Raw genomic sequence first — 27,183 nt, forward strand, 5'->3', positions numbered from 1 at the left:
TTTGGATCGTCTTTAAGCTTCGCCAATTTTCTTAGTTATTTAAACAACAAAAACTTAGCCTTTTTTTCTATCCTGCAAGTTCTCCTGATTAAAAAACCCACAGAAGTATGGCATTTTTAAGTCTGCCCTCCATGGGAGAAACTTATAGACTGATTAAATGCAGAATGCTGCTTCTGCACATGGCCTTAAACTGCCTTTCCCTCAACACGTGCTTGCACCTGTGTTAGTTTCAGTGAAAACTCCAGGCTGCCACCCTGTACCTTCCTTTCTTTAAGGTTAGTGAAAATATTCCAGCTGAGATTTACTTTAAAGGTGTGTCCTTTTTCATAAAAAGTTGTAGGAATCTTAGGCAAACAGAAGAACAGCAGGCAGGAGGAATTCTTTAGCTAGCCAATGTTCCACATTTTATTTTCCAACAGAGAATCTTAACAATCACCCATCGTGTTGGAAAGCCACATGACGATAATATAAATTCACTGATGCAAGCCAAAGAGCTACAAACCTTTCTAAATCAACATAAACATATCCCAAAATCTGTGTGTAGACCAGCCGACATGCGTTCCCTCTGTTTTCCTAGGAACCTTGCCCAAGGCTGGTTGTGCTCAGAGCCACGGGTGAGTGTGAAAGATCAGAGAAGAGCTGGGGTTCACTGCTGCAAGGCACCAACCACCTTCCACAGCCAGAGGGCCTGGCTTCTCCCTTAGCCAATGTTAGCTGAACCGTTTGTCTGACTGTACGTTTGTACGGCCATATGGGAAGGGAATGCCATCCTGTGTGTTGTGTCACCTACAGAGCTTGTGGCAGACATTTCAGAAACTGCTGGCCCTGTTCTCAGAACATTTTTCCGGTCTATGAGTTTCTATTATTGTAGAAGAACTTTTCTGGAGACAGGGGACAGCGTGTGCTGATGAAGAGCACCCTAGGGTTGGGGATTCAGAAGTCCCATGTTCAGTTGGTGACAAACCTACGTTTGTGTTTTGTGGAGAAAGTCATCACACACTTCTCTGCTTCCAGTTCTACACCAATTAAGTGAAGGGGAATAATAATTACACGTTTTAAAAGGGTGGACTAAGAGTTAGTTATCTGGGTACAGAGCTGTAAATAAGATACTTAATTTATATCTCCTAAAGATTGTTACGTTCGGTATGTTTGTAAACATGCAGAACAGAATACCTGTGTTGTAGAAACCAAACTCAGTATACTTCAACTGCATTTCATGTACTTAAGTATTAAAGAGAACTTATTGCACAACCTGTTCCCCATTGAAAAAAGAGAGTTGAATTAATTATTTATATAATATACATAGCCACCACTTGTACTCTGTATCCCAGCATCATACATAAACTCTCCTTCCCTAGCACCAAGGGTTTTATGAAAAATAGTTGATTTTTATACTGTAGGAGTAAGCACACAAAATAATCAGAGTAATAAATTAGGTCATAAAACGAATCAACGTGGTAGTCTTGTTGATGATCCATAACACAAAACATTTTCAAGACGGGAGTGAAAATGTTTGGTGTCTTGAGCCGTTCCACTATTGAGAAAAACTGCTTCACTTTGAACTGGGAATTTTATCTTGTATAAAGGAGAAATAAGTAATTGTAATTTTTAAAATAATTTTAAAAATATATAGAATTTCTTGAGGCAGTTCTGAATTTTGCTTACACTAACATTTTTCTGTAAGACAAGACTTTCTTAAATTGTCAGTGCTTTCAACTGGAGAAGAGATGCACGATACCTAACTACATGAAGGTAGTCCACTGCTGATGCATTTTTTGACTACAGGAATGATAATTTTTTCCCCAGGACATACCCATGGAAGTAGTATTTCTTTATAAAAAGTAATTAAAAATTCTTCAGACAAGACGTGCATATTAAAAAACTGAAAAAAAAAAATAGCTAGTGTTGGCCAAGAAAACCTATCTGGGGTGCTCTCTCCTTTGACTCTGGAAAGTTAGCCTGTTGTCACTTCTGAATAGTACCAGACCTTTGTGTGGCTGACATACTTCATTTTCCCAACTATATAACTGGTGAGAAATACAATCCCTTGGATAGGCAACATGAGTCACTTGTGACCTTTCATTTTTTTCCATTCTTTTAAAATCAGGAATTCACTTGCAAAGTGCTTCTCAACTTGTTTTGATAACACATTTAAAATTTATCCTTCAAGCAGAGAGGAGTTTGGACAAAGATTTAAGGACCCAGCTAGGTGGAATATTGTTTTTTAATGGCACTTATGCACAGACTCTTACATCAGAGCTCCAGAAAGATGCCGCAGCATTTTCAGACTCTACAGGTTGCCATTCAGTGGTAGAATGAGGATACTGTCCATGGCTGAGACAAGCAGAGCAGCTGTCCTAATCCACCACCAGTGTGCAGGATGGTGAAAGATTCTACAGGGACTGGCACTGGAAGTGGACATCCCTCAAGAAATTCTTGATTGCAGATGATTTATTGGTCATCTGTTCTCAGGGCAATATTTCTCATTCTCAGAAAAGGGAGGACACTTACAGCAAAAATGTTAATGGAGTTTTTCATTTAAGCTTCAAAATAATATTTGGAGATAGATGGAACAACCTAGTTGATAATGGATTAATTAGCAAATTAAGCTGCTACTCATTCTGGCTAAGCAAACTTTTAACAAGAAGAGAATGAATCCGTTATAGCTATTTAATAACACCTTGAACATAATTCTGTACACTAATGCAGGTACATACCTATTTCTTTACAGAGTCAAACAAATTTGTATATATTTAAGGATCTTCCTTCCCACTGCAGACATATATTATAGCTTGGAAGAGACAGTTTGTGATTGAGCAGAAGGTATCCGATTCGCTCTGCATATATGCTAGTAAAGGTTATGAAGATCACTGTCATTTATTTAACAGCATGTCAGGATTTGTGGCCTCTGTGAATTCCATGCTGCATTTCCCTCATGTTTGTACCCTCTAGTAGTAAAAATACGAAAATAAACTCACATGATGAGAGAACAAGTGTCATGACTATGTTGTACATATAAATATTTAAACCATTTCTGTAACATTTGTGGGTTCTTCTGATTAAATGATTAAAGAGGAGCAAGATCTAATTACAATTTGGAAACACTTCAGTCTTCTCCAGAGTCTAGTCACAGGCTAGAGGATGCTTCTGGCACTGTAGCTGATGTATGACTGAAACCACGGAAGAGAAAACTAGATGATGCTGGTGAAAATACAGGTATTTTGCATCAAAAATCGGTGGACAGAAGAGGACAAACAGCTGGTGCAATAGGGACCCACCATATTTTCTGTGTAAAAATCCTGTAAATCTGGAAAAGTTTTAATGAGAGAGCTATAGACCTAGAGAACTATATCAGACATTTCTCTCAGAATGTTTCTATTTTATACTCCATTTATTTTCAAACTGCCACTTTTTTTTTTTTCCCCACAACAATCATAGGTCCTTTCTCCTGCCATCCATAAAATGACTTAAGATGGCTAACATCAGATGGTAACATCAAAGCAGAGCTGAGAAATCAAAATAAGAAAGCTCACCATTGCATTGCCAGCTGCAAAGTCCAGACTAGGAAGGCAGACCAGACCTCTGGAGCCATTAGAGGGTGCCAGCAAAGTGATGGGAGGGAGGCGGTGCAGTGTGAAGAGGCTGAGACTGCACCACAGGGCCTCCCATCCCCACTGGAGGGCCTGGGATGATGGCCCCAGGCAGGTGCAGGAGCAGGGTCCAGCTCAGTGCGGAAGAGACGAAGACTGGGATGAGAGGTTAGGGGAACCACTGCGGGCTGCTGCCATAGACTGGAGAAACGAGCTAACTCATATCTTGAGACGTGATACATGGTTTCATAAAGAAATACAAATGAAAGTACATGCTTTCCTATTCAAAGAGTACCTCTAGAGGAAGAGAACGTTCTGTCTCCAGGTAATGAAAGCTTTCCTGAAAGAGAAAAAACACCTCTTCACTCTCACATTGACTCCAAATAGGGCTATGTCCCTGAGAATTTATGTTCTCCCTCTCCCAAAACTATACACTAGTCTCCACCAGCTTTGGTGGAGACTAGACTACCATGGCTGCACCATTTCTGCAATTTACTTGCTTATAGCCGGTATCTTCAGGAAACCAAATCTCTTTTTTGTGCATAAGATGCAGTTCTGATTATCAATATACTACAGAAAAAATAAAATAAGGCAGTGGATGTCAACTGTCAAATATTGCATGCAGTTTTCCAGATGTTGTTAAATTTCTTTCAAAGAGAGAGAACATATGCCAAAACAAATATAGAAAGTTTATCCATAGAGGATTGGACTGCTAATATTTCTCTGATTTAATGTTTATGTTTCAAACTTATACAACATACTCAGGGTTTGGGCTCACATAGGAGTTAATAACACTTACAAAGCTCATTTGATGACTTTCATTCAATGAAATGTTCTGAAAGTCATGTGCAAGGTAGCAGTTCTTGCTATTTAAAAAACATTAGAAAAAACAATTTGCAAAATTTTTACTTATACTTCCATTTCCTATAGTGCTCCCACTGTTTCTGCTGAGGTAAAGTTCTAAGTTTAGTTTAAGATTCGGCCAAATGGAGACACTCATGCGTATGCTACCGTGCTGTCTTTACACCAGATCTCCAATTATATTATGAGCTCCTAAAATAGATATAAGATTGAGCCAGAAGGCTGTGTTGAGCTGTATAGTTAAAGCATTCTGCAACATAAACATGTTCAGATTATCTAGAATGATAGTTCAATAATTTCAGCACAAGGTGCCAAGTTTTCAAAGGGTTTCCATACCTGCACCTGCAATATTTTTAAGGCATCTGTTTGTACTTGAAGGAAAAAGACTGAAGTTAGACATATACGTGTGTCTGTGTGTGTCTGTGTATCTTTTCATTTATATAAAATCACGTTGTTATACTGCAAACAAGAAAAGTTAAGATGAGCCTTCCAAAATTCAAACCAGAATTACTCAGCAGAGGGTTTCACAGGTACAAATAAAGGTACTGCGTATTTTGCATCCTGGGAGATGCCTAAGTGGTACAGAGATTAATAGCTTCAGTGTAGCCAAGCACATACTGGGGAGCGTTAGCAGGAGCACAGGTATCAGGCTGAGGGAAGGGAGCCTGAGGGTCCCCAGCACCAGAGAGAAGTCCATAACTGAGCGGTGGAGGTCACTGATGTGGCTACAGGGCTGGAGCACCTGGGGCACACAGGGAGGGTCTGAGGGAGGAGCATTGATCAGCCTGGTGACGAGAAGAGGAAACGGAGCACTGATATCATCACAGGACAGGGAGGCCGGAGGGGCCCCAGGAGATCTCTAGTCCAATCCTCTGCTCAGTCAGGGCTGGCTTGAGCAGCTTGCTCAGGGCTCCTCGCATCTGTAACAGTTTCAAGGGTGGAGTTGCCATGGGCTGTTCATGCAACTTGACCACTGACAACCCTTACAGAAACAAGATTTTTTCCCAATATCTAGTGGGAATTTCCCCAAATGGGCCATTAAGTGGTTGTAGGCAGCTCTAAGATGTTTCCTTGTCCTTTTCTTCTTAAAGCCAAGACAACTTCAGTGGGACCTGATAGTATACTCAAGGATTGGAGGTCCTTCTTACCCTGAACTTTTTTTGTCTTTCTAACATGTCTACATGACCTTGGAGTGAGCAAAAAAGCCCTAGTCAGCCATGAACTTTCACTGTGAAAACAGTGAAACTTTTGTATCAGTTGGCAAACCTGGTGGGTGCTGCATCACAACTGCAAGTGCAATTTTTTTCATTTGGCCCATGTGAGCACAGCCTTTATCAATCAAAACATTTCACTTTTGTACAGGTCTTCACAAGCTGATGATGTCATGAAAGAACCACATCTCCACCAATATTTTTGCATTTGACATCAAATGTTTTTCTTACAAGAGTCTGGCATGCACCATTACAGAACATCTTGAAGTTCATTAGTTTGTGTTTTTTTAAAGCTGATTTATGAATGTGTGATATGCCATCTCACAGGAAAATGATTATGCCAAAACAGGCTTCAGACTGGAGCAAAAGGCTTAGAGGGAGTACAGTTTTCTTTCTTGAATGTAGTCAGTGAGGAGAGGGAAGAGCAGACTATGATCAGAAAAAAACATATTGGAGTCTTCAGTGGAAGGCATAAATCTCTATTTTTCAGTCAGGCTGTTCATGAAATGTTGTATAATCTCCTTCCTCCTTCATTATGGAAGCACTCCAAGAGGTAGACAGGAACATGAAGAAGTGGATAAGATAGCAGTTCCTGTGGTCCCTGATAGGACAGAAAGAAAAAGCATTACTACAAGGCTAACTGGTTAAAACTAGCCATTGGTGGCAGCAGCCCAGCATGTAATTTAATTAGATAACAAGTTTCAATGTGACAGCTTTTTGATGGATGCAGCTTATTTTGCTTCAAAAATCTTTATTTCTTTTCCAGACTCAGGGCTGCTATGCATGCTGTACAAATATAGCATATATATAAATTCTTACAAAGTTTAAGAAGGCCTCAAAGAAATGCTCTTCACAAGAATTCACAGCGGTGCGATACAGTTGTTGCACAGAATGTGTTGAGACAATTCCCATGCACAAAGATGTGTTGGCAGGGTCTGTTGTTGGTTATCAACTCTAATGGGCAAAGTTACTTACAGAGAAAATATATGCAAAAAAAAAAAGGCGGGGGAGGGGGGGTGTTGGGAAGGGAGAGAGAGAGAGGAAAGTGCTGGTGTGCCTTCAGAGGAACATTCTCCCAAGTGTAAGGGTGCTCTCTCACGCAGCAGATGATGCACCTCAAAACAGCTTCCCATATTAACACCACAGGTTTTCATCAGGACCTGCCTGAAGTCCTTCCTGCTGGCTGTTTGTGGCTGTGCTGCCATCGCTGCTGGCAGGAGCACGCTCTGGGGTGGGCAGGTGCTGCACGGCTGGCCAGCTCTTGACGTTGGTGCGGGTCCATCCCTGGGTCTCCAAGTGGAAGGCAGAGCTGCAAGCTGCAGGATAGGGAAACGGGGGAAGGAATCTCATGCCATCAGCAACCACTTCCCATGAGAACCTGCCGTAACAACAGCACGGGGCTGGGCAGGTGCAGAGCCGTGAGACCAGCAGAGTATGGGAACAATATGGAAAAATACTGCACTGGTGGGTCTGGGAAACACTGTCCCTGCAGCCTGGGTGGAAGGGTGTGGAGCCATGAGCAGAAAGCAGCTGTGGGGCTGCAGGTGGGAGCACCCGAGGTGCTGAGGAGTAAAGCAGCATCTGCATAAGGAGGAAAAGGGGATTATGGTGTTGCTGCCATTAAAACCCACATGGCTGGCTGCCTGTCACACCCGTGGAAATCAGTGAGGAATTAAGGGTGCTCAGCCTATAAACTGCTTCTGGCTTGAGTCTCATCATTTTCCTTTTCATATTCACATGTCAAAGCAGTGGTTTTCCTCAGTTCTGCAGCTGATTAGGTTAGATTAGCTGATTAGCAGAATGCTAGTCCTCAAGGGCTACTGATACCACTTCTTTGCAGTACTTATCTGTTGCAAGTACCTGCACAATCTGCAATCCCACGCTTTCCTCTGCAGGTCAGCTTTTAGGAATACAATTCACTCTCCTGTAGAAGTCTATTTTGTGTCCAGGTCTTTTACAAAGCAAGGAGAAAGGAACAACAACAAGAGTAAAAGATAAATTCTACAGAGAATCAAAACAAAGGAGGAAAAGAGGAAAAATTATTTGTTCCGTAAGTTCCCCAGAACTAAATAGAGATAAGAAAAAATTCAATTACTTATGAAGTCCAACATAAACAGGGAAATTTGAAGAGTGACATGCATGGTTAACTTGAATAGCTTGAAGGTATTTGATGAAAAAATAAATCTTGCTTCAAGGGATTTTTTCCCCAAAATCTCCATTCAAGATTTATTTAGTTGTTGCAGAGCTATGTGACAGAAAAGTTTATTTTCAGGACAGGATGTTTCCTCATCAGTATGATGTGTGATAACTGAGGATTGAGCAAAATAGAGAAAAGCCTTTTGCAGCAACAAGGGGATGAAAACAGAGTTTGGATACAAAAGCTTTCAAGTAATTATCTCCCATGTAAGGGAGATAATTTCATGAATCTGATGATACTTCAGCTTGAGCAAATGAGGGCCCAAAAGAGCAGCTGTAGTGCATGCTGCATAGGAGCACTGAGAGCCAAAGTTACCACCAGAATGCTGCAAGTATTTGTATCTTCAAAGATATATCTGTTTGCATCCATTTTTACTCTGTCTTGTGGAAGCATCTCAGTATCTGAACAGTACCTCTCGCCTGCAGAAAATAACATATTTAAAAATATTTGTATTGTAATAACTACCTGTCTAACAGTTCTCTCCTGGTAAAAGCAACATCAAAACTCTTGCCATAATATGAAACCAGCAATTATGGAGCAGGAACACCTAATTGAGAAATAGAGTTGCTATACATGCCAAAATAGATGCCTTTCCCCCAGTAAAGCTTTTTCAAAATGTCATCACTTCATCAGATCCTGCTAGTACGAAACAGGGTGACAGCACCAAGCCTGTCATAGTCCAAGGAGCATCTGGATGACACTTTTAGTCATATGGTAAGACTCAATGATCCTTTATGGGTCCTTCCAACTTGAGATGTTCTATGATTCTATGGTGCTATATGAATATGCCTGGAGATCTTCATGGCATCAGCATTGCAGGGTAATGAAGCTAGGTCTTGAGGTAAACACAGTCTGCTGCTCTTGGCTCTAAACTGTGTTTGAGAACGTTTATAATACAGTGTTGCCTGCTGGGTTAAACATGTGCTTAGATTGTAAACTAGTGGGTTTGAAGGACATACTTTTGTAAGCAGTTGCTTTTGGGCTGACTCAAGATTTTAGTCTCCTTACCATGCCACTTTTTTCAGGTCAAAGTTTCCAAGCCTCAGCACAGAGAAGACTCTTCTCTTTAACCAGTGTCCATATTGAACAAATTTTCATAAAGCCTTGATTTTCTTGTACGCCACTTAGACTAAGAGAAACAAACCTCTGCTTGGAGAATTAAGTCACATTAAATCACAACATCCAGAACCTGCAAACATCTGCTGGCCTCTCAGCATTCAGAGGACAGGTATGCAATTTTCAGCTGGCTTCCTTTATATTACACAAACAAATGTATGTTTTGTCATCCAGAGAGTTTCTAATAGCTAGACTCAATATGTGTACACAGCAGCAGATGTTACAAAAATCCATTATGAAAAGTACTGCTGAGCGGGCTAACCAAAAATCTGCAGGACTGCATTGAAGATTGGGAGAAGGAGAAGGGGAGACCAGAAAGAAATCAGCAACAATTGGTGGATTTGCACACAAATTTTAATGAGAAACCACAGCCAATGTTAGGTGTGAGGGGCAATTGTTTTCACAGCCATCAGATCTAAATTAGGCAAAAATGATTACAGTATAAATAATCCAAATTTAATAACACCCTTGTAACACTTTTAAATGAAAACCTAGCCACCACCACAGAGTCTACAATATTTGTAAAGGGAAGAACATTAAGCCCTAAAGGAGCAATTTAAACAGTTTACAAGGAAAGAATCAAATAGGATTGATGGCTTAAATGAATTCGTATATTCAGAGTCATCAGCATAATTAGTGTAATTGATATGGTCATTGGGGGAGATTCTGGCTCTGCAGGAGGAGTGTGTAAGGAAATGAAGAGAGGGGGCAGAGGAAAGGAGCTGATGGGGAACAAACGATGAATCTGATCATCTTTCTGCTTCCTGCCATCCCCATCATAGTCTCCTCATTGACTCTTCTGCCCTGTGGAAGCTTGCAATTCTGCCAATGGACATGGCAGAAACATGCCACAAGCCTGCGGCTGAGGGGAGGTCTCATGGTATCTGCTTGGAGACTGAGTGCTCTTGCCCCAAGGGCACCTGGACACCCTTATTTGGCCCCTGGAGAGCCAGCTCCACCACCAGCCCTGGTTGCCCATAGCCACTGTGAGCAATGCTGCACTGAGCCCAGCTCCTACCTGTTGCTTCCTGACTACCCCTGACTACCCCTGCAGCCAATGGGGCCACCCAACCTTGTGCATGTGTTTCCCATATCCCCAGCACCTGCACTGCACCACAGCTACTCATCTTCACTGTTGTCCCCGGCTCAGGCCACCTCTTCCTTTAAGACACACCTCTGTGAAATGTGATTACACGAAATTCAGTGTTTTCTGCAGTCTGCTGAAGCCTGACAGGGCACGGCTACGCTTTCGTGGGTGCAATTTGTAATTTAACCCTCAAGAAATGCAATCTTATGTGACCGAAATGCTATTTACACTGGCAGAATGGAGTTCTAACTCATTTCTGTTGCAGTGGATTTGCTACAAAATATTAGGTCTCAACTGAAAAATATTTTTTTTGAGAAATCCATAGATATAAATGACAACTAGGCTACATAAATTCCATCTTCAGATGAAGGAAAGGTTTTATACCAGTCACGACAGGGTTTGTTATCATCACCGTGGACATCACCTGTTCCTTTTCAAGCCAGTACAGGTGCACAGTGTGTCTTTTTTCCTCCTCCATCTCCTTACCGTAATGTTAAATCATTTAAAACTCAGAAGTTGAACATCTCATCTTATTTTTTCCATACCTCACATTTTATACAGGCCTGGGGGTGACAAGTAAAAAGGCAGTGTAGTAGGTAGGATTTCTTTGTACATTTCACAAGACACACACACGAAAAAAAAACCAAACCAAACACCCCCACAATTAAAAAAGTGGCAGCTGTATTCTAAGTGTTCAGTGTACAGAGGTGATAGGGCTTTCCTAGGAACCAGCACTACCTACAGACTCACAATAAAATGCAACAGAGAAGCTTTTGAACATGATGGTAGTTGCATCAGGAACCAATGCTGGGGTCACTATGGACTTGAAGTTGCTTGATTTTGCCATCCTGGCCAGATCCTGCCACTGCCCTGAGGGGCAGTGGGTGGTGGTACCAGGCAAATGGAGAAATGATGAGTGAAACCCATCAATCTCATGAAAACAGCAAGGGTGGTAACATGTCGAATGAAAAACAGAAGTAAAAAACAAGACATTGTTCTCACATTGTCACAGAGCATCCCTGTCAGCTTCAGCTGTCATGTTTACCCCCAAATCAAAGCCATAGAAAAGGTCAGAGAAATTGAACTGCTTCAACTCTTCCTGTGGGTGCAACAACAATTAGCTAGAGGTCACTGTTGTGTGGCATATGGCTTTTATGTACAGGTAGATCTGTTATTTGGTTTGTTTTGAAGAAAAAGTTGTCTGATTAGAGGGATCCTGCTGACAGCTTCTAGTAGGACAGCCTGTCAACAAGGTGGTGGGCAATTTTGCCACAAACTTTTGGCTACAAACAATTCATAACTATTGTGCTTGCTGTTTGTGTTGAGTGCCCATGGGGCTAGAAATAGCTCTCAGGACATTTGACTCCAGCATGGTAGGACTCTACCCTGTTGCCCCCAGGAAAGTCCCCTTTTTTTGTATTACCTGGTTCCAGAATAGGCGTTAGACGCTTGTAAAGCACAAGGAGCCTCACATTCTCAGAGGTGTTTTGGTACAAGCAGCACAACCAATACCAGCTGGTCAACTATATAGAATGGGTCACAGGCTACAGAAAATAATAGGTCTCTAGCATCACATCACCCCTTAGTACCCAGGATTATAATCCTGCAGTCCAGTCTAAAGCACAAGTGACTGGTCCTCATATTTCTGCTTTACAAAACCAGCATGTTTAATCCCAGAGAGGGAGGAGAAGAAGACTCTTAGAAAACAAGTTGGTTTTCCTCAGACATATGCCGTCATCAAAGCCAAATGGAGATATCTTAAATAAGCTTTCCTAGTTGGGGAACTCAAAGCAACCATTGTACCGTGTGCCAAGAAATGTATGAGCTCTGAGGAATGCAACCCCGTCCTTCAGACAAATTAGCTTTTGGATATAGTTTTGGATATAATCCACTTAATAAAGAAAATTTAAAGGATGTGGTTACTAGCCTACATTAGCCCCTTTTCTTTATCCTGACCTCATCTTTTCATTGTTAACTGCGTCTCGTTCTAGTGGTGAGACTCATCATGAAAAGCTCCACCACCGAGCAAGCTGGCGTAACGCCGGTCACCCCAGCCTGGTGGGGAGAAAGGTAGCAGAGACCTTCTTCCTCCCTGTTTTCCCCTTGCACCTCCCTCCTTTCAGCAAATCCTTAGTGCTTACCTACTTGCTCAATGCTCAAGACTCAAAACAAGACTCAGAAGCCAGTGTGCTGGTGCCAACATGCAGGAGCCAAGCCCAGAAGGAAGCCAGGGGCTGCCTGAGGCTCGCAGCACAAGCTCAGCTCCCAGAGGAAAACAGAGATGCCAGTCTAATGGTCTCTCCTGGACTCTCCCAGGTTTAATTGCAGTGTAGGTGGGTTTGGTGCTTTTGGCCTGTGTGGGTGAGAACAGCAGGTTGTGCTTCAGTGACTTGTATGTACCAGTGAAGTCTGGGAGTTGTGAAGCAGGGTTGTGGTTTTTTTTTTGTTATCCTATGATATAGCAGCTGCTGTAAAGTCTTTGTTAAAATGCCTACACCAGGGGTTGTACTGTGGTAAACCATGTTACCCTAGAGGGAAAAATCCAAGCCATTATTTAGCTAATTTTCCCCTACAGAAAAGTAAGGAGATGATTTATGTTTTTTTAAATAAATTAATTCCTTGAAGTATTTTTTCTCACTTGCTTCCAGCCTTTTAGCCATGAGGATGAGGCAGTGATTCAAATGGAGAATAAGTAAATCCTGCATATATAACCCTGTGATTTAAGGACTGGCACCGTGGAAAAATGGTATAACTTTTTTCCATGCTCAAATAGCCCAATTAAAAGATTGAGTTCTAAGTAAGGTCACAGTGCCCTCTGCTGAAATATAAAGCCCTACCTGAAAAAATAAATGTTAAGAAACCATAAACTGACATAAGAATAACATAATTCCTATTCAACAATAAATGATAAAAATAGTTTAGAAAAATCTTTTTGTGACCTTAGGCTTTCCCTTTACAGTAATGGAGTTGGGAACCATTTTGATTCCAACTTTGCTGCTCTGCTATGTAAACTGCATAGCATGGCTCACAAAAAAACTCAAAAGCATTACTGACATTAGTAGATGTAAACATAAATGCTGGCGGAAATGTCTTTCCCTTACACAGAGACATGAAAGAAAACGTAAACCAGGGGTAGTCTTTCAAAATAGGCAGTAGAAAGTCCAAAAACTTGATATTTATCAAATCTATTCTGTTACTCGTTAACTTCACCCTTCCATTGGAAAAGGAAAGGTTAATAATAAGTGTCATTGTGCTGACTGCCTTTTTTCTTAATGGGTGTGGAAAACCACAATGACTAAGAACAGGAGAGAGAAGAACATCTAATGGATGTTTAAGGCTGAACTAATGTCGACTAATGAGCTTTAGACATTGACATCTGGAGAAAAACTGATCTGGGAGGAAGAAGTCTGAAACAGGCAAGGAGGAAAGAACTCAGATGACAGAGGTGGAAATGGCCCCTGATGATGTGCTGTGTCAGGAGATGCACGGGGCCTGAACCCCTGCACAGTATTTAAAGAAGATACGTAGGCACTGGGTTAGGAACAAACAGCTCCATAGGGTTTGTTACAGCATTTTTGGAGCAGGCTGCTATTGCAATTATCAGCTGGCACCAAATATCCCAATGCAGTTGCCATCCTCTGTCTCCATCTGTGCATTTCAATCTGGTTACTGAAAGGCTGAACATCCAGCTCTGCTCTTCAGAGTCCACAGATTAATAGCCGTTACTTTGATGGAGGCATAGCTTTGAAAGAAAAAAACCTAGCTAGTAAAGAAAACCAGACTCCTACCTCCCAACTGGGTTTAGCTCCTAGTCTCCAACGCATTGTTGCTGTATTTTATTCAAGAGGCAACAGTTTCTGAGGTTTTGTTGCTGTGTTTTTAATTACAATGTAAAACGGCAAGAGAGCTATGGCAGAGCTATCTGAGAACATCTTTGCTGGTTGATTAAGCCATGATCCTCAGTCATGCTGAGAAACAGACTCAGATTTTTACTCAACAGCCCACTCATAGGTTTTTGTTTGAAGATGGACATCTGTTGGAGATTTTCAGTGGGGAACATCTGGAATTTAATGCTCAAGATGGAGGCAAGAGGCAAGAAAAATCTCTTCTTCAGTAATTTGTGTTGTCTCTTTTAATCCTTCCTTCATTTCCCCAGTGCTCCCACCCAAGAAACTCTTTCATCTGTGCTCACAATAACCCACGCTTTATGTTTCTTAATGCAAACCTCGGCAGATAGCTCCAACTAAGTTCACACAGAGGTTATTCTAATTCCCTTCATCGAGATTTCAATTTAGAGGCTCACATTAACCCATTAATTAAAGTGACCCCTTTTTTATTATAGCAGCTTCACCTTAATCAGTTAGCGTGATAGCCAGCCTTTCTTTGTTGCTTTGCCTTGCAGGGAGATCTTGTTAAGAGGATGCAAAATCTGCTGGACTGGTGCCAAGTAGTAAAGCAACACCATTTCCCTGCCATTTGCCACTGCTTTTTCTAGGTCTAAGCACACTGGAACTGCAAAGACCCCAGCGAGTGACTGCTCCTCCCAGGCTTGCTCTCCTACCTGCTCACCTTTCCAGGCTTTAGATGAGACCCACCAAAACCAACTTTTGCACATAATTGCAAGCCTTCTAGGGTCTGACATACCCTTTAGTGCTTCATGCTCCTAAAAGGCTCAAGAAAAATTGTGCTTCAAGAAGCCTTCCTCACTCCGAAATGTTTCACTTCAGAAATATTTGGCTACAGATTCTCTTTTATTTCTGGGCTGTTTGGTCACATCCTCTCTCTCACTGGCTGTTGGCTCTGGCTGGGCAGGTGTGACACCTCTGCTGCTCTTGTGGGAGCTTGTGTATGTTTACTCTGAGTGCAAAACCACAGTAAGCGCAGGAGGGCTTTTTCTGCATCTATTGGCAGTGCTTGTAAAATCCGTAGGGGTAGGTTTGGGGTTTGCACATCATAACACTTCTTGCTTCATGAACATTAGCTAACCGGAGGTACGAAAATGTCACTTCCTTCAGTCGAAGCACTCTATACCATTATGCTAATCTTTTCTTGAACGATTTCCTTCATAAGAGAACTTCCCTTTTTCTGGTAATATCTCAGGAAAAATACACTTTGATAGCAAACATATTCAGCTCCTTACATTTGTTTTTTCCATAGCTGGAACCTTTTCATTTAAGTATCTTTTAAGATGAGAGCATGCATTACTCTCTCTCTGAATCGGAGGTAACAACTGTATTGAAAGCTGGAGTAATTGCTTCTCTGCAGCTCTGCAATATATTATGCTGTGGCATGACAGAGGAAGGAAATCAGTAGCCTCTGTATTTGTTTTGTTTGCTCTGCCACTGCCTTGGCCCTATAACACTCTGTTCCCTGACCCCTTTTACGGAAGAGCTGTTTCCTGCACGGGAACCCATTCCTGTTTGTGACATACTTTATCTGAAAAAGAAAAGTCATACTAGTGTTTACAGACATTTATTTCCTAAAATCGTTCTCTTCTGTGAGGAATCAGCTGTCTTTCTGGGTATTCTGTGGCCCCACATTTTCTCTAGGACAGTCTCTACACATGCAATGAAATAATCTTTCTGGATGAGCTTTGGTTACTTGGCTGGAAATTAAAATATTTATAGATATAATTACCACTTGGGAATTCAAAACCAGTCCTGGAGATTTGGGTACCCCGTTCCTAATGCATTATGTATGTACACGCAGACTGCATTTTCTTGGTGCCAGCAAAATTGGCTTCCCATCTTCCAAAAAAAAAGATGTACAATTGTATCCATACAACCTATTTGTCTCACATTAAAAATAAGCTGTGCTGCTCCCAGTGTTTCAATGCTAGGGAAGATGCAGACAAATCTGCAAGAGAGTCAGTGAACACACAGAAAACTGACACTCCTCCCTACCCACTGTCACATTGGTAAAGAGTTTCATAGGGGGGTTTTGTCTCAAAAATCTCACTTTGCATACAGTTGGATTCAATAATTTTATAAGAAGGAGCTTTACAGATCCAATATAATAATTGGTTTTCAAGAAGTAAAAGTTAAAGCAAGAGTTAACAGACTACAAAAGGAAAAGCAGAATTATTAAATGTTCTCTTTAGGTACAAATTGCCAAATTACTTACGCAGCAATTTTCATGAACAAAAACCCCAAATTGACATTCAAACACTTGTTCCTATGACCTTAAGCTCATGTAGCTGATTACTCACAGGCTAAGCGTTTGTGTGATGACAACAAAATTGCAAAGATGTCAAGGTTAATGACCATCTTTAGAGATCAAGGATTTGCCTGCACCTTTATCGTTGTGTCTTTGCCTAATAAGAAATGTCATCTCACTTTGCACTTTCATATCACAGGTATATTCTAGCAAATGGTATGTCTCTGTTCAAGTTTATTACTTTTGCATAACATTTCTGAGAATTCTTAATGTTTACAATGAGGATACAGAGTGCTTGATTTTTAAGTGCTTGATTAGAATTTGATTAATTATAGATGTGGGTTCACATATTGATTTTAGTGGATGTATATCCACTTGTGAGAGGGAAAACATGATTTTGACTCAAACTTGCAACACACCATGCTCCTGACAGAGCATTTGCTTCTGTACTAAGCTCTGTGCAGAGACTTCGTGTCCCTGGGTCCTTTTCCTGGTCAGCAATCTTTCTTAACAACTTCAGTATAATTCCTGGCAATTTGCAATGTCATTTGCCCTTTCATATATCCCGAACACCAGGCTTTCACAGGCAGAGGCAACCAGTTTGCCTACAGAAATATTTTTGTTATTTTAGGATCTACTTTGGGAAATACATGAATACAGTTATTTAACAGTCATGTATTAAACACAAATCTAAGAACTGCAGTTCACTTGTATTTACTACTGGCACTACTCGTACACTGGTTTACTACTTGTATCATCAGTAACTGCTAGGCACATGCTTATTAGTGTGAACTTTATTTATTAGCTTCATTTTAGAAACTGGCTTGTATGTCACTATTAACAATGATGTCATGGAGCTTGTGTAGGACTGCCTGGAGCAAGGGGAAGAGTGCACAATGACTTAAGTGTGAAAGTAATGAAATGGAATCATCATAAGAAAAAAACCCAGCCAATTATGCCTATAAAGAGTGGATATCAACATTTCTAAGCTTCACATTTGTACTCATTCTAATTCTATACTCTGGAGTGTAAGTGCTTAATCTGGTTCATTCAACATCATAGCTACGGAAGAATTCAAATGCACCCGGACTCCCAGATTACAAAGGGACTGTTTAATGTGATGCAAGCAACACTGCACACAAAAATAGACAGTGGAGATAAACATTTTTACACAAGTTCTGTGCTGATAATTCCTTCAGTTTGACACAGGCAGTGTCCCTGTGCCTAATACTTATTTGCCGAAGATATTTCCATGCATCTATCTGATCTTGAACATGTTGAGTCACAGTGACAAGAGATTTTGACAGAAGAAGTATATTTTAGCTAATAACTCTGTTAAAAGGGACAGATTACATTTTTAAACTCAAGTTAGACTGGGTAGGCTAATAGGGTGGGAAAACAAGAGAGGTCCAATCCACTCTCCAAAATACCTTGGAAACAGAGAAGGATGGACAGTTACTCAGAAAAAACCCACAGGCAACAAAACATTGGGAATATCAGAAACTGAAAGTTCTACAGAACAAGATACTTAGCCACAGCAGAATCCCAGCCCCTATGGATAGAGAAGGAATCCCTGTCCCTACAAAGCAAAAGGAGAAAGGTGTGTTTGGCTTATAGGGAAAAGAGATTGTAAAAAAAAATTTCTTGAACCTTTATTTTTTTCTTCCATGTCCAACTACTAAAGACTGACATGAGCTCTTATTTTATATTTGTTTGCTAGCTAGCAGAAGGAACTCAATGGCAATTGTGCTTGCTGTGGTGATTCATGTGAGTATACATACTCATATCTTCTAATACTTTGCATTTCAGTATTGTGAAGGATAGAAAAATATGATATCGCTTTAGGAATATTAAAAATAAAATTTAACCCAGAAGATGCTGCAATATGGAAATTTGTATTACACTATTAAAATAATATTAAAAAGCAGAAATGTGCAATACATACTACTGAGTATGCAATATATACTATGGAGTGATGCTCATCATAGAATCATTTCTCAGAAACAGACATAATATAAGACTACAGATAAGTGTTGTGTTGTCTGCTGTTACTGAGAACATGCACCAGTCATCTGCACCAGAGATGGAAGAAAAACTATTAGATCATAGTTCACACCCTGCAGATGGAGGAAACCATTTTCTGCTGAAGAACCTCACAGATATTAAAAAGATGACACATCATCATCTGAGATCCATCTCTATAAGCTACCAATTACACAAAACACACCCTGAACTGATCCTAGTGTATCTGTTGAAAATGTCACTGGAAATCCTTCACAGGAAAGAGATAGTTGTATTTCTAACAGTTTATAGCAGTCCTAGTACAAAATTATTACTTATAACCTTGCACACACAGAAATATAATCTTGAAATATCACTTTATGCTCTGTTTAGAATGAAGGACATTGAATGTTCTAAGAGCATTTCTTCAGAAAAAGGCTATAAATCAGGATATTCAGCTGTCACACTGTTCAACTCAGGCAAAGATAAAACAAAGAATTTGCCTCCAAGGCATGGTAATTAAGTCTGTTTTGTATTTTCAAATACAATAAAAATCAGAAAAGTGAAAAAGTTGGCCTTTAAGGACAAAGTTTGTACAGACTGATTACTTTGAAATCTCTCTGTGATCTGACCAAGCCCATTTCTCACTAGTGCACCAAATGCTGCAACCACAAACCTTCCAAGAAAACCACAAGTCTCTCTGAATTTTTTCAGTATGGGTTAAGGGAAGGACACAAGAGCAGGCAGGCACAAAATGATGTATCAGAAAACGCTAGGCTGATCTTGGGAGATCTCCAGATTGCTCTCTCCCAAAATTGTTCTTATTGTATACAAAAGCTAATTATTTTTCAGAATTTCATCACATAGGAAAGAAGAAATGGACTTCTGTGGCTTGCCAGTTCCATCATTCCCAGTCATGCAAGTCAATGGCCAGACAAGCCTTTTCTATTTTTTAGCAAGTTACAATTGTTAATACAATTTAATATGCAAAATTGCAGCACTCCCAGGCCACATAATTAAAAAGCTCATAAATTCACTTAAGCCAAAGGTGGTCATACATACTTCAATGCTGAGTATTATTCATAATATTAACTAGTACAAAATGCAGGAAAAAATGAAGGCATTAGAAAAGAAAAATATGCTTGTGAACTCTAGGAAAGGACAGAACCTTACCAGAAGTGCTAGAATAAGTATGACCAGAAGAGGTGGAGAAGTAATTACTGGGGAAATGTCACATAAATGAAGTTTTGAAGTTCAGAAGTTGCTGCTTTTCTTTGCAGTTTCATAGATGTTTGGACATGAGGATGATACCAGGATCACCTTAAACAACTGTAGCTGTAACATAGTTTTTTGACCACTGCACCTTACGATACAGCTACCACCAAACCAGTGGACTGGGCCTTTCAGTCAGAGCTGAGTGACTGCTCTCAGATGCACATCCTTCCTACATAACATGAAAAGGAGTTCAGAGGAAGCAAAGGAAATCACAGGACTTGCACTAAACAGGAAAACTTATTTTGTCATGGATCAGAAGTTATCTGGGGCCTCAGCTGTCACTGCAGTCCCAGAATATGCAGAATTAAATCTATTGTTTCCTAAAGCATGTCCTTGCTATCATCCCGGCTCTTTAGGGATTAGTCTCCAGCCCTTTACATAGTGGATTCTCAGTGCTACCTTTGGCCAGAGAGGGTGCCTTATTGATAATACACTTAATCCGATCCCTGCTCCAAGTTTTTTATTTATTCTTCTGTTGCTTCTTTGTTGTTGTTTTTAAAACATTCTAACAATTACATAATAAAATGCAAAAAATAATCCTTGCAAAATGGAGCAAGATTGTGAGCCCAGTTGTGCCTTAAAAAGCCCTAATGCATTACATTTAAACTCACCTTCCTTTCTCTAGCTGAGTAACTTTTGTTTACTGCAGAATGATACCACTTGAGTAAGCAATGGAAATCAGACTATTTGTTTAAAAAGCCTGACCATAATGAGGCAGCTACAATGCCTTTTCGACTGAGTTTGGGGCAGGGATGCCTCATTTTTAAGATCTCACTGAGTTTCAGGCATGAGGTGAAAAGCGTGCGGCTCAGCCCTTGCAGGCTGCAGCAGCTGGTGTGCTTGGAAAAGAGAGGCTAGCTAATTGGTAATTTTAACTGCACACAACCACAGCAGTACCCAGGCTGGCAGCCACCTCTGGAGATGGTCCAGGACACTACATGTCTCCATGTAGGGTCAGCTACAGGTGGTCCTCCACAGACAATGACTCTGCAGCCTCTCTGGCAACCAGTTCCAGTACTTGACCACCTGCTCAGTAGAAGTTTTTCTTCTGTTTACGTGGAATTGCCCGCATTTCAGTGTGTGCCCACTGCCTCTTGTCCTATGCCACCGGGCACCAACACGAATAGCCAGGCTCCAGGTGAATGAACTGCTACAGCACTTAGACACACACAAGTCTACAGGGCTAGATGGGATCCATGCAAGGGCACTGTGGGAACAGACAGAAGTGCTCCCCAAGCCACTTTGCATCATTTATCAGCAGTCCTGGCTAACCAGGGAAGTCCCAGTTGACTGGAAGTTAGCAAATGTGATACCCATCTACAAGAAGGGCCAGAGGAAGGATCTGGGGTTGCTATCATCCCGGCTCTTTAGGGATTAGTCTCCAGCCCTTTACATAGTGGATTCTCAGTGCTACCTTTGGCCAGAGAGGGTGCCTTATTGATAATACACTTAATCCGATCCCTGCTCCAAGTTTTTTATTTATTCTTCTGTTGCTTCTTTGTTGTTGTTTTTAAAACATTCTAACAATTACATAATAAAATGCAAAAAATAATCCTTGCAAAATGGAGCAAGATTGTGAGCCCAGTTGTGCCTTAAAAAGCCCTAATGCATTACATTTAAACTCACCTTCCTTTCTCTAGCTGAGTAACTTTTGTTTACTGCAGAATGATACCACTTGAGTAAGCAATGGAAATCAGACTATTTGTTTAAAAAGCCTGACCATAATGAGGCAGCTACAATGCCTTTTCGACTGAGTTTGGGGCAGGGATGCCTCATTTTTAAGATCTCACTGAGTTTCAGGCATGAGGTGAAAAGCGTGCGGCTCAGCCCTTGCAGGCTGCAGCAGCTGGTGTGCTTGGAAAAGAGAGGCTAGCTAATTGGTAATTTTAACTGCACACAACCACAGCAGTACCCAGGCTGGCAGCCACCTCTGGAGATGGTCCAGGACACTACATGTCTCCATGTAGGGTCAGCTACAGGTGGTCCTCCACAGACAATGACTCTGCAGCCTCTCTGGCAACCAGTTCCAGTACTTGACCACCTGCTCAGTAGAAGTTTTTCTTCTGTTTACGTGGAATTGCCCGCATTTCAGTGTGTGCCCACTGCCTCTTGTCCTATGCCACCGGGCACCAACACGAATAGCCAGGCTCCAGGTGAATGAACTGCTACAGCACTTAGACACACACAAGTCTACAGGGCTAGATGGGATCCATGCAAGGGCACTGTGGGAACAGACAGAAGTGCTCCCCAAGCCACTTTGCATCATTTATCAGCAGTCCTGGCTAACCAGGGAAGTCCCAGTTGACTGGAAGTTAGCAAATGTGATACCCATCTACAAGAAGGGCCAGAGGAAGGATCTGGGGAACTACAGGCCTGTCAGTCTGATGGGTGCCAGCGAAGGTTGTGGAGTAGATCGTCTTGAGTTCTACCATGCAGCACATACAGGAAAATCCAGTGATCAGGCGCAGTCACCGTGTGATTATGAAAGGCAGGTCCTGCTTGACAGATTTGATCTTCTTCCGTGATAAGGTGACCCACTTGGTGGACGAAGGAAAGGCTCTGGATGTTGTTTACCTGGACTTTATTAAAGCCTTTGACACCATTCCCCACAGTATTCTCCTCAAGAAACCGGCTGCTCGTGGCATGAATGGGCATGTGCTTTGCTGAGTAAAAAGGTCCAGAGTGGTGGTGAATGAAGTTAAATCCAGCTGGTGGCCAGTCACAAGTGGCATTCCCCAGGGCTCAGTGCTGGGCCTAGTTCTGTGTAACATCTTTACTGATGACCTGAACGAGGGGACCGAGTGCACCCACAGGCAGTTTGCAGATGATACCACACTAGGCAGGAGTATTGATCTTCTTGAAGGTAGAAAGGCTTTGCAGAGGGATTTGGACAGGCTGGACTTGAGGGTAGAAAGGCTTTGCAGAGGAATTTGGACAGGCTGGACCAATGGGCCGAGCCAGTAACATGAGGTTCAACAAAGCCGTGTCCCGGGTTCCGCACCTGGGTCACAACCCCATGCAGCACTACAGGCTTGGGGAAGAGTGGCTGGAGAGCTGCCGGGCAGAAAAGGACCTGGGGGTGTAGGTCAACAGCCAGATGAACATGAGCCAGCAGTGTGCCCAGGTGGCCAAGAAGGCCAATAGCATCCTGGCTTGTATCAGAAGTAGCATAGCCAGCAGGACTAGGGAAGTGATCGTCTCCCTGTACTTGGCACCATTGAGGCCACACCTCAAGTATTGTGTTGACTTTTAGGCCCTCAACTACAAGACAGATAGTGGGGTCCTGAAGCATGACCAAAGAAGGGCACTGAAGCTGGTGAGGAGTCTAAAGCTCAAGTCTTATGACAAGTAGCTGAGTGAACTGGGATTTAGTCAGGAGAAAAGGAGGGTAAGGGGACACCTTATTGTTCTCTACAATCACCTGAAAGGAGGTTGTAGTGAGGAGGCAGTTGGTATCTTCTATTAAGTAACAGGTGGTAGGATAAGAGGAAATGGCCTCAAGTTGTGCCAGGGAGGTTTAGGATGAATATTAGGAAAAATTTCTTCACTGAAAGGTTTATCAAACATTGGAACAGGCTGCTCAGGGAAGTGATTGAGTCACTATCCCTGGAGGTATTTAAAGACATGTAGATGTGGTACTAAGGGACATGGATTAGTGGTGGTTTTGGCAGTGTAAGGTTAATGGCTGGGTTCAATAATCTTAAAGGTCCTTTCCAACCTAACCAGTTCTATGATTCTTTACTACCCCACTAGGTAGTTAAAGACAACGATAAGAAGCCCCCAAGTAGATAATACTGCACTGCCCCCACCAATAACTGAAATGACTCTTCAGTTAAAGGCTGTCTGAGCTGCTAACTTAAGGTGACGGACTTTGGAAACAGACCCATAACTTCCATCACTTTTAGTGTCTTCTTTCCCAGTATTCTCAACATGTCTCTGAATGAAGAATAAGTTCCATAAACTTTACAGGTCTGTTGGGTGTTTGAAATAAAATAGTTAATCGTACTCACACAACACGTATTACAAAATTACTTGATACAAGAACAGAAGAGACTCAAGATTTTATTGCCTTGTCAGGTGTAAAAATTTATTTATGCTATTTATCAAGTGTTTAAATTTACAAAAAGACAACACTTCAAATTCAGGCCCAATCAACCATCAGAAATCCCTACATCAAAATACCCTTGACACTTCCAAATACAATTTTTACAAAATGGCTTAGAACAGTAGAATCTCATTAAATAATGGCCAACTTCACAAGCCTGAAGGTCACCACGTCATCAGTATTTTTCTGCTGAGCATGACCCACAGAACAGTGGAAGCCTTAAAGCCATTTTAATCCCCAAACACTATCACTACTGCACTCAGGACATTTAAATCACATTGCCCTGCATTAGTAACACCAAACATTACAGCTAGTCTTAAAGATTTACCACATCTCCCCCTAACGAAATGCCTTTTTTAAAAAAAAAATCATTATAAGAGAACTGTGCATCAGAACAACTGCGAAATACACAATCATCCATTTGGCTTGGTTTTAAAATAAAAATAACATCAGTCATCTATTTGTTAACTTCATCTCTTGTGTTGTGCTCCTTTCCCCTCCCCTCTCCCTTAGGAAACTATACTAGACCAGGCAGTTTAATTGTAGCACTGAGGTAGCATATTTTAATTGAACAGAATAATAGTTTGCTACTGTGCCTCCTCTCCTTTAAAGCACAAAAAAAAAAAATCCCCACAGTTTTTCAACTTCTTTGGAGAAGACAGGCATATAGTTCATTTCCAACAGCCACTCCGTTTTGAATTCAAAGCACAAAGCATCTCTGAATGCTAGATACCTTACACCAGCTAGAATGAACGAGAACATATACAAGAAGAAGGAACTATGTCAGTTTTATTAGAACTATGGTTACATTTCAGCTCTATGGCACCTATTGTTCCCTATTATGAAATCTTTACAGTCTCTGAAATTTGATTTCAAGGACTAGGATCCTGAAGAAGAGCAGCTGTGCCTCAGTTCTTCTAAATGATTTTCACACTATCTGCAGAAAGGTCAAATAATTGCAACAAAACCAAAAGAAATCAAATGGACCTGATATAAAAATCAATAGGAATTAGCAACATGAGTATATTAAAAGAATCAAAGTTAAGGCAAAAGATATAACATGCCTGAATGAACTGAGAGCATTTTCCATTCACTTAAAAGAGAGCTGGGATAGCCTTAAATAAAAAAAAATCCCTGCAAGAGTAGAAGCTTTGTTATTCTTAATTAGTTATGAAACTATCTCAGCTTTGCCCTTCTGGCTGAAAGCTTTAAAAGAAAAAGCTGAAGTCAGGCTGTACACAAGCCTGCAGCCTTAACACCCAGGCTGATTACCGAAGTAACTCTTACAGACATTTGTATGTTTAAGGGTGAATAGTAAACAGCGACCCCAAAGAACTGGTCATTTTCTGCTCTGAATGTCATTCTGGTACATACAGCCACGTTGAACTCAGTTGCAGAGCTCACATTCCTCGCCCAGCCCTGGGATGGATCTTTGAATCCCTCCCTCTCTCTCTTTCATACAGCAAACCAAAAACTTTACTGCAGTTAAAAACCCTCAAGTCAGCTATACACATATGGGAAATTGGCCTTTAACACTTTGGAAAGCAGACTGATAAGGTAACTGAGCTGACTGCTAAATAAACCCTCAGGAAAACACCCAAACAGCTGAGGATAAATGTGTAAGTTATAAAGACCAATTCAAGCTGTTTATGGAGACTTTAATGTTAATCTTTCAAGTAATCCAAGATGCACTCCAACACCTGTTCTCAAAAATTTAAGGCTTTTATGAACACCCTCTTACATACAAAAGGAGTATTAAACAGAAGGAACTTGTTTACAGTAAATACAAACATCTGAAAAATCTCTGAAACCTGTTTATACAAATACTAATAAATTCTTTAATATTTTGTACAACTAGAAGGTGCACAGATTGGCATTAAAGAGGTCAATGCTGGCAAACATCTGTCAGACAATAACATGATTTACTTGGAAAACAATATAGTTTAAAATGCCATAAATTAAAAAATAAGTTAGTTCACATTTTTTCCCCAGCTTTTATGTACATTTTAGTCTTTATTGAGATCGTGTAGCCTTCTTCAGAAGCTCAAGGTCTTTCCGTCGGCTTTTGATTGCTCTGGCACAGCCATACTCTTCCAGTTGTAGAGGGATATACTTTTCTATCTGAACAAGCCCATGCCCAGCAGGACCTGTAAACAGCTTAATCCAGGATGGTTTAAAGTTTCCTCTGAAGCCCAGAAAGGCCAAGCTTCCTGTGACAAAAACAGCTCAGTGTTACCAAACTAGCCAAGCCTGTCCAAGCACAACATAGGACCAGTTGGGAAAGAAACACCATGCTCCTCTGAAATTCTTCCCCCAGATTATTCAGGACATTAATCTACTCCCAGCTTCACGTGCACCTTGCAAGGAAATACTGACTTGCAATTACCTTCTTCATTATTCAGTACTGAAATCTGAATCTGAAAACACAGCTATTAGGACAATTACAGGACCTGTTTTTTCAGGCAGAACTTGTGCCAGGGCCCTGAATGGACATGAGCTACCCCATGTGGCATATAAAGTGATCATCCCTTAAAATAATGACAGCTTCTCATCTTCATCCTCAGCTTTTGCTAGAACAGGAAATACTGGCCTGGCACAGGAGATTGTTTAAAAATAGATTCACTGGGTGAGGCACAAAATACAAGCCTTGGGAAAAAAGCCTGGGGCTCTCTTCTGCAATCCACAGGCACAAAGAACCGCTAGCAATTTCTCTGCTTGCAACAAGCTTCAGACAATGCCCTTCAGGGTAACAGAAGAGGTTTTCTGCCCCATCTGCTGAAGGGATGCCCATCCTCCACCCCTCAACAAGGGCTGAAACGCAGCAGCCCACAGCAATGCAAACTGGCAGCCACCCTCCACCAGCTGCATCCTTTTCACACACCCCGTGAGAACCCCATCCTGCCAACACAAACACACAGACCAAGGGGGTGTAAAAGAAATGTGCAAAGTTTCCACCAACCACTGCTCTGAAGATAAGGCGGTTTGGCTGTCCCCAGGGACATTAAGGCTTCTGATAAATTATTAGGAATTGCTACATCGCCTCTTGTGCTCAGTAGAACGACAGACCTGCAGCAGAAATAGGACAGACACAGCAGCTGTTATAAACTCAAAGTTTTCTTTATATTTGGCTACATGCTTTTCGGCTAGCTGGCCTCATAGTCCACTTGCTTAAGAGTACTCATGGCATGGGAATAGTCAACCTCTCTGGAAGCACTATCTAGAGAAGTACCCACCTAGGTTATTTTTTTTGTTTGTTTAAACTGACTGCCAAATTTAACTTGAAAATAATTGAAAAGTGTTATTTAAATATAGTTTAATGTTTTGTATTCAAAAATGAAGTTTAGATATTAATCCAAAATAAGAATATTAGAATGCTGGTTTTTTTGACCCCAACTTTTTAATCTTTCTTCAATGATAAGCAATTTTCTCCTTAAATAGGGAGAGAACTGTGTATTTTGTCAAATAGCTCTTGTCAGTGTCCTGCAGTGACCTTACTAAACAAAAAGTTATTTTTGTTTCAAGCAAAAAAGTGTTATTACAGGATGCTTAGTTAAAAAAAAAAAAAGTCAAGGTGAAAGACAGGC

General features: G+C 41.1%; 1 protein-coding gene across 4 annotated transcripts in view; it reads right to left on the reverse strand.

The window, feature by feature from the left end:
- Positions 1-23,559: 23,559 nt before the first annotated feature.
- The window catches only part of TMEM2 (transmembrane protein 2), a 51,892-nt gene continuing 48,268 nt past the window's right edge, over positions 23,560-27,183 (reverse strand). For all 4 annotated transcript variants that reach the window (XM_014958490.1, XM_014958489.1, XM_014958488.1 and 1 more), the window contains 2 exons: positions 26,559-26,665; positions 23,560-25,809 (listed from right to left, as the gene is read on the reverse strand). In XM_014958490.1, the coding sequence (XP_014813976.1) occupies positions 25,613-25,809; positions 26,559-26,665 (304 nt within the window). In that variant the 3' untranslated portion in view covers positions 23,560-25,612. The remainder of the gene's footprint in view (positions 25,810-26,558; positions 26,666-27,183) is intronic.

Source organism: Calidris pugnax, unplaced genomic scaffold, assembly GCF_001431845.1.
Source record: "Calidris pugnax isolate Ruff unplaced genomic scaffold, ASM143184v1 scaffold360, whole genome shotgun sequence".
NCBI lineage: Eukaryota > Metazoa > Chordata > Aves > Charadriiformes > Scolopacidae > Calidris > Calidris pugnax.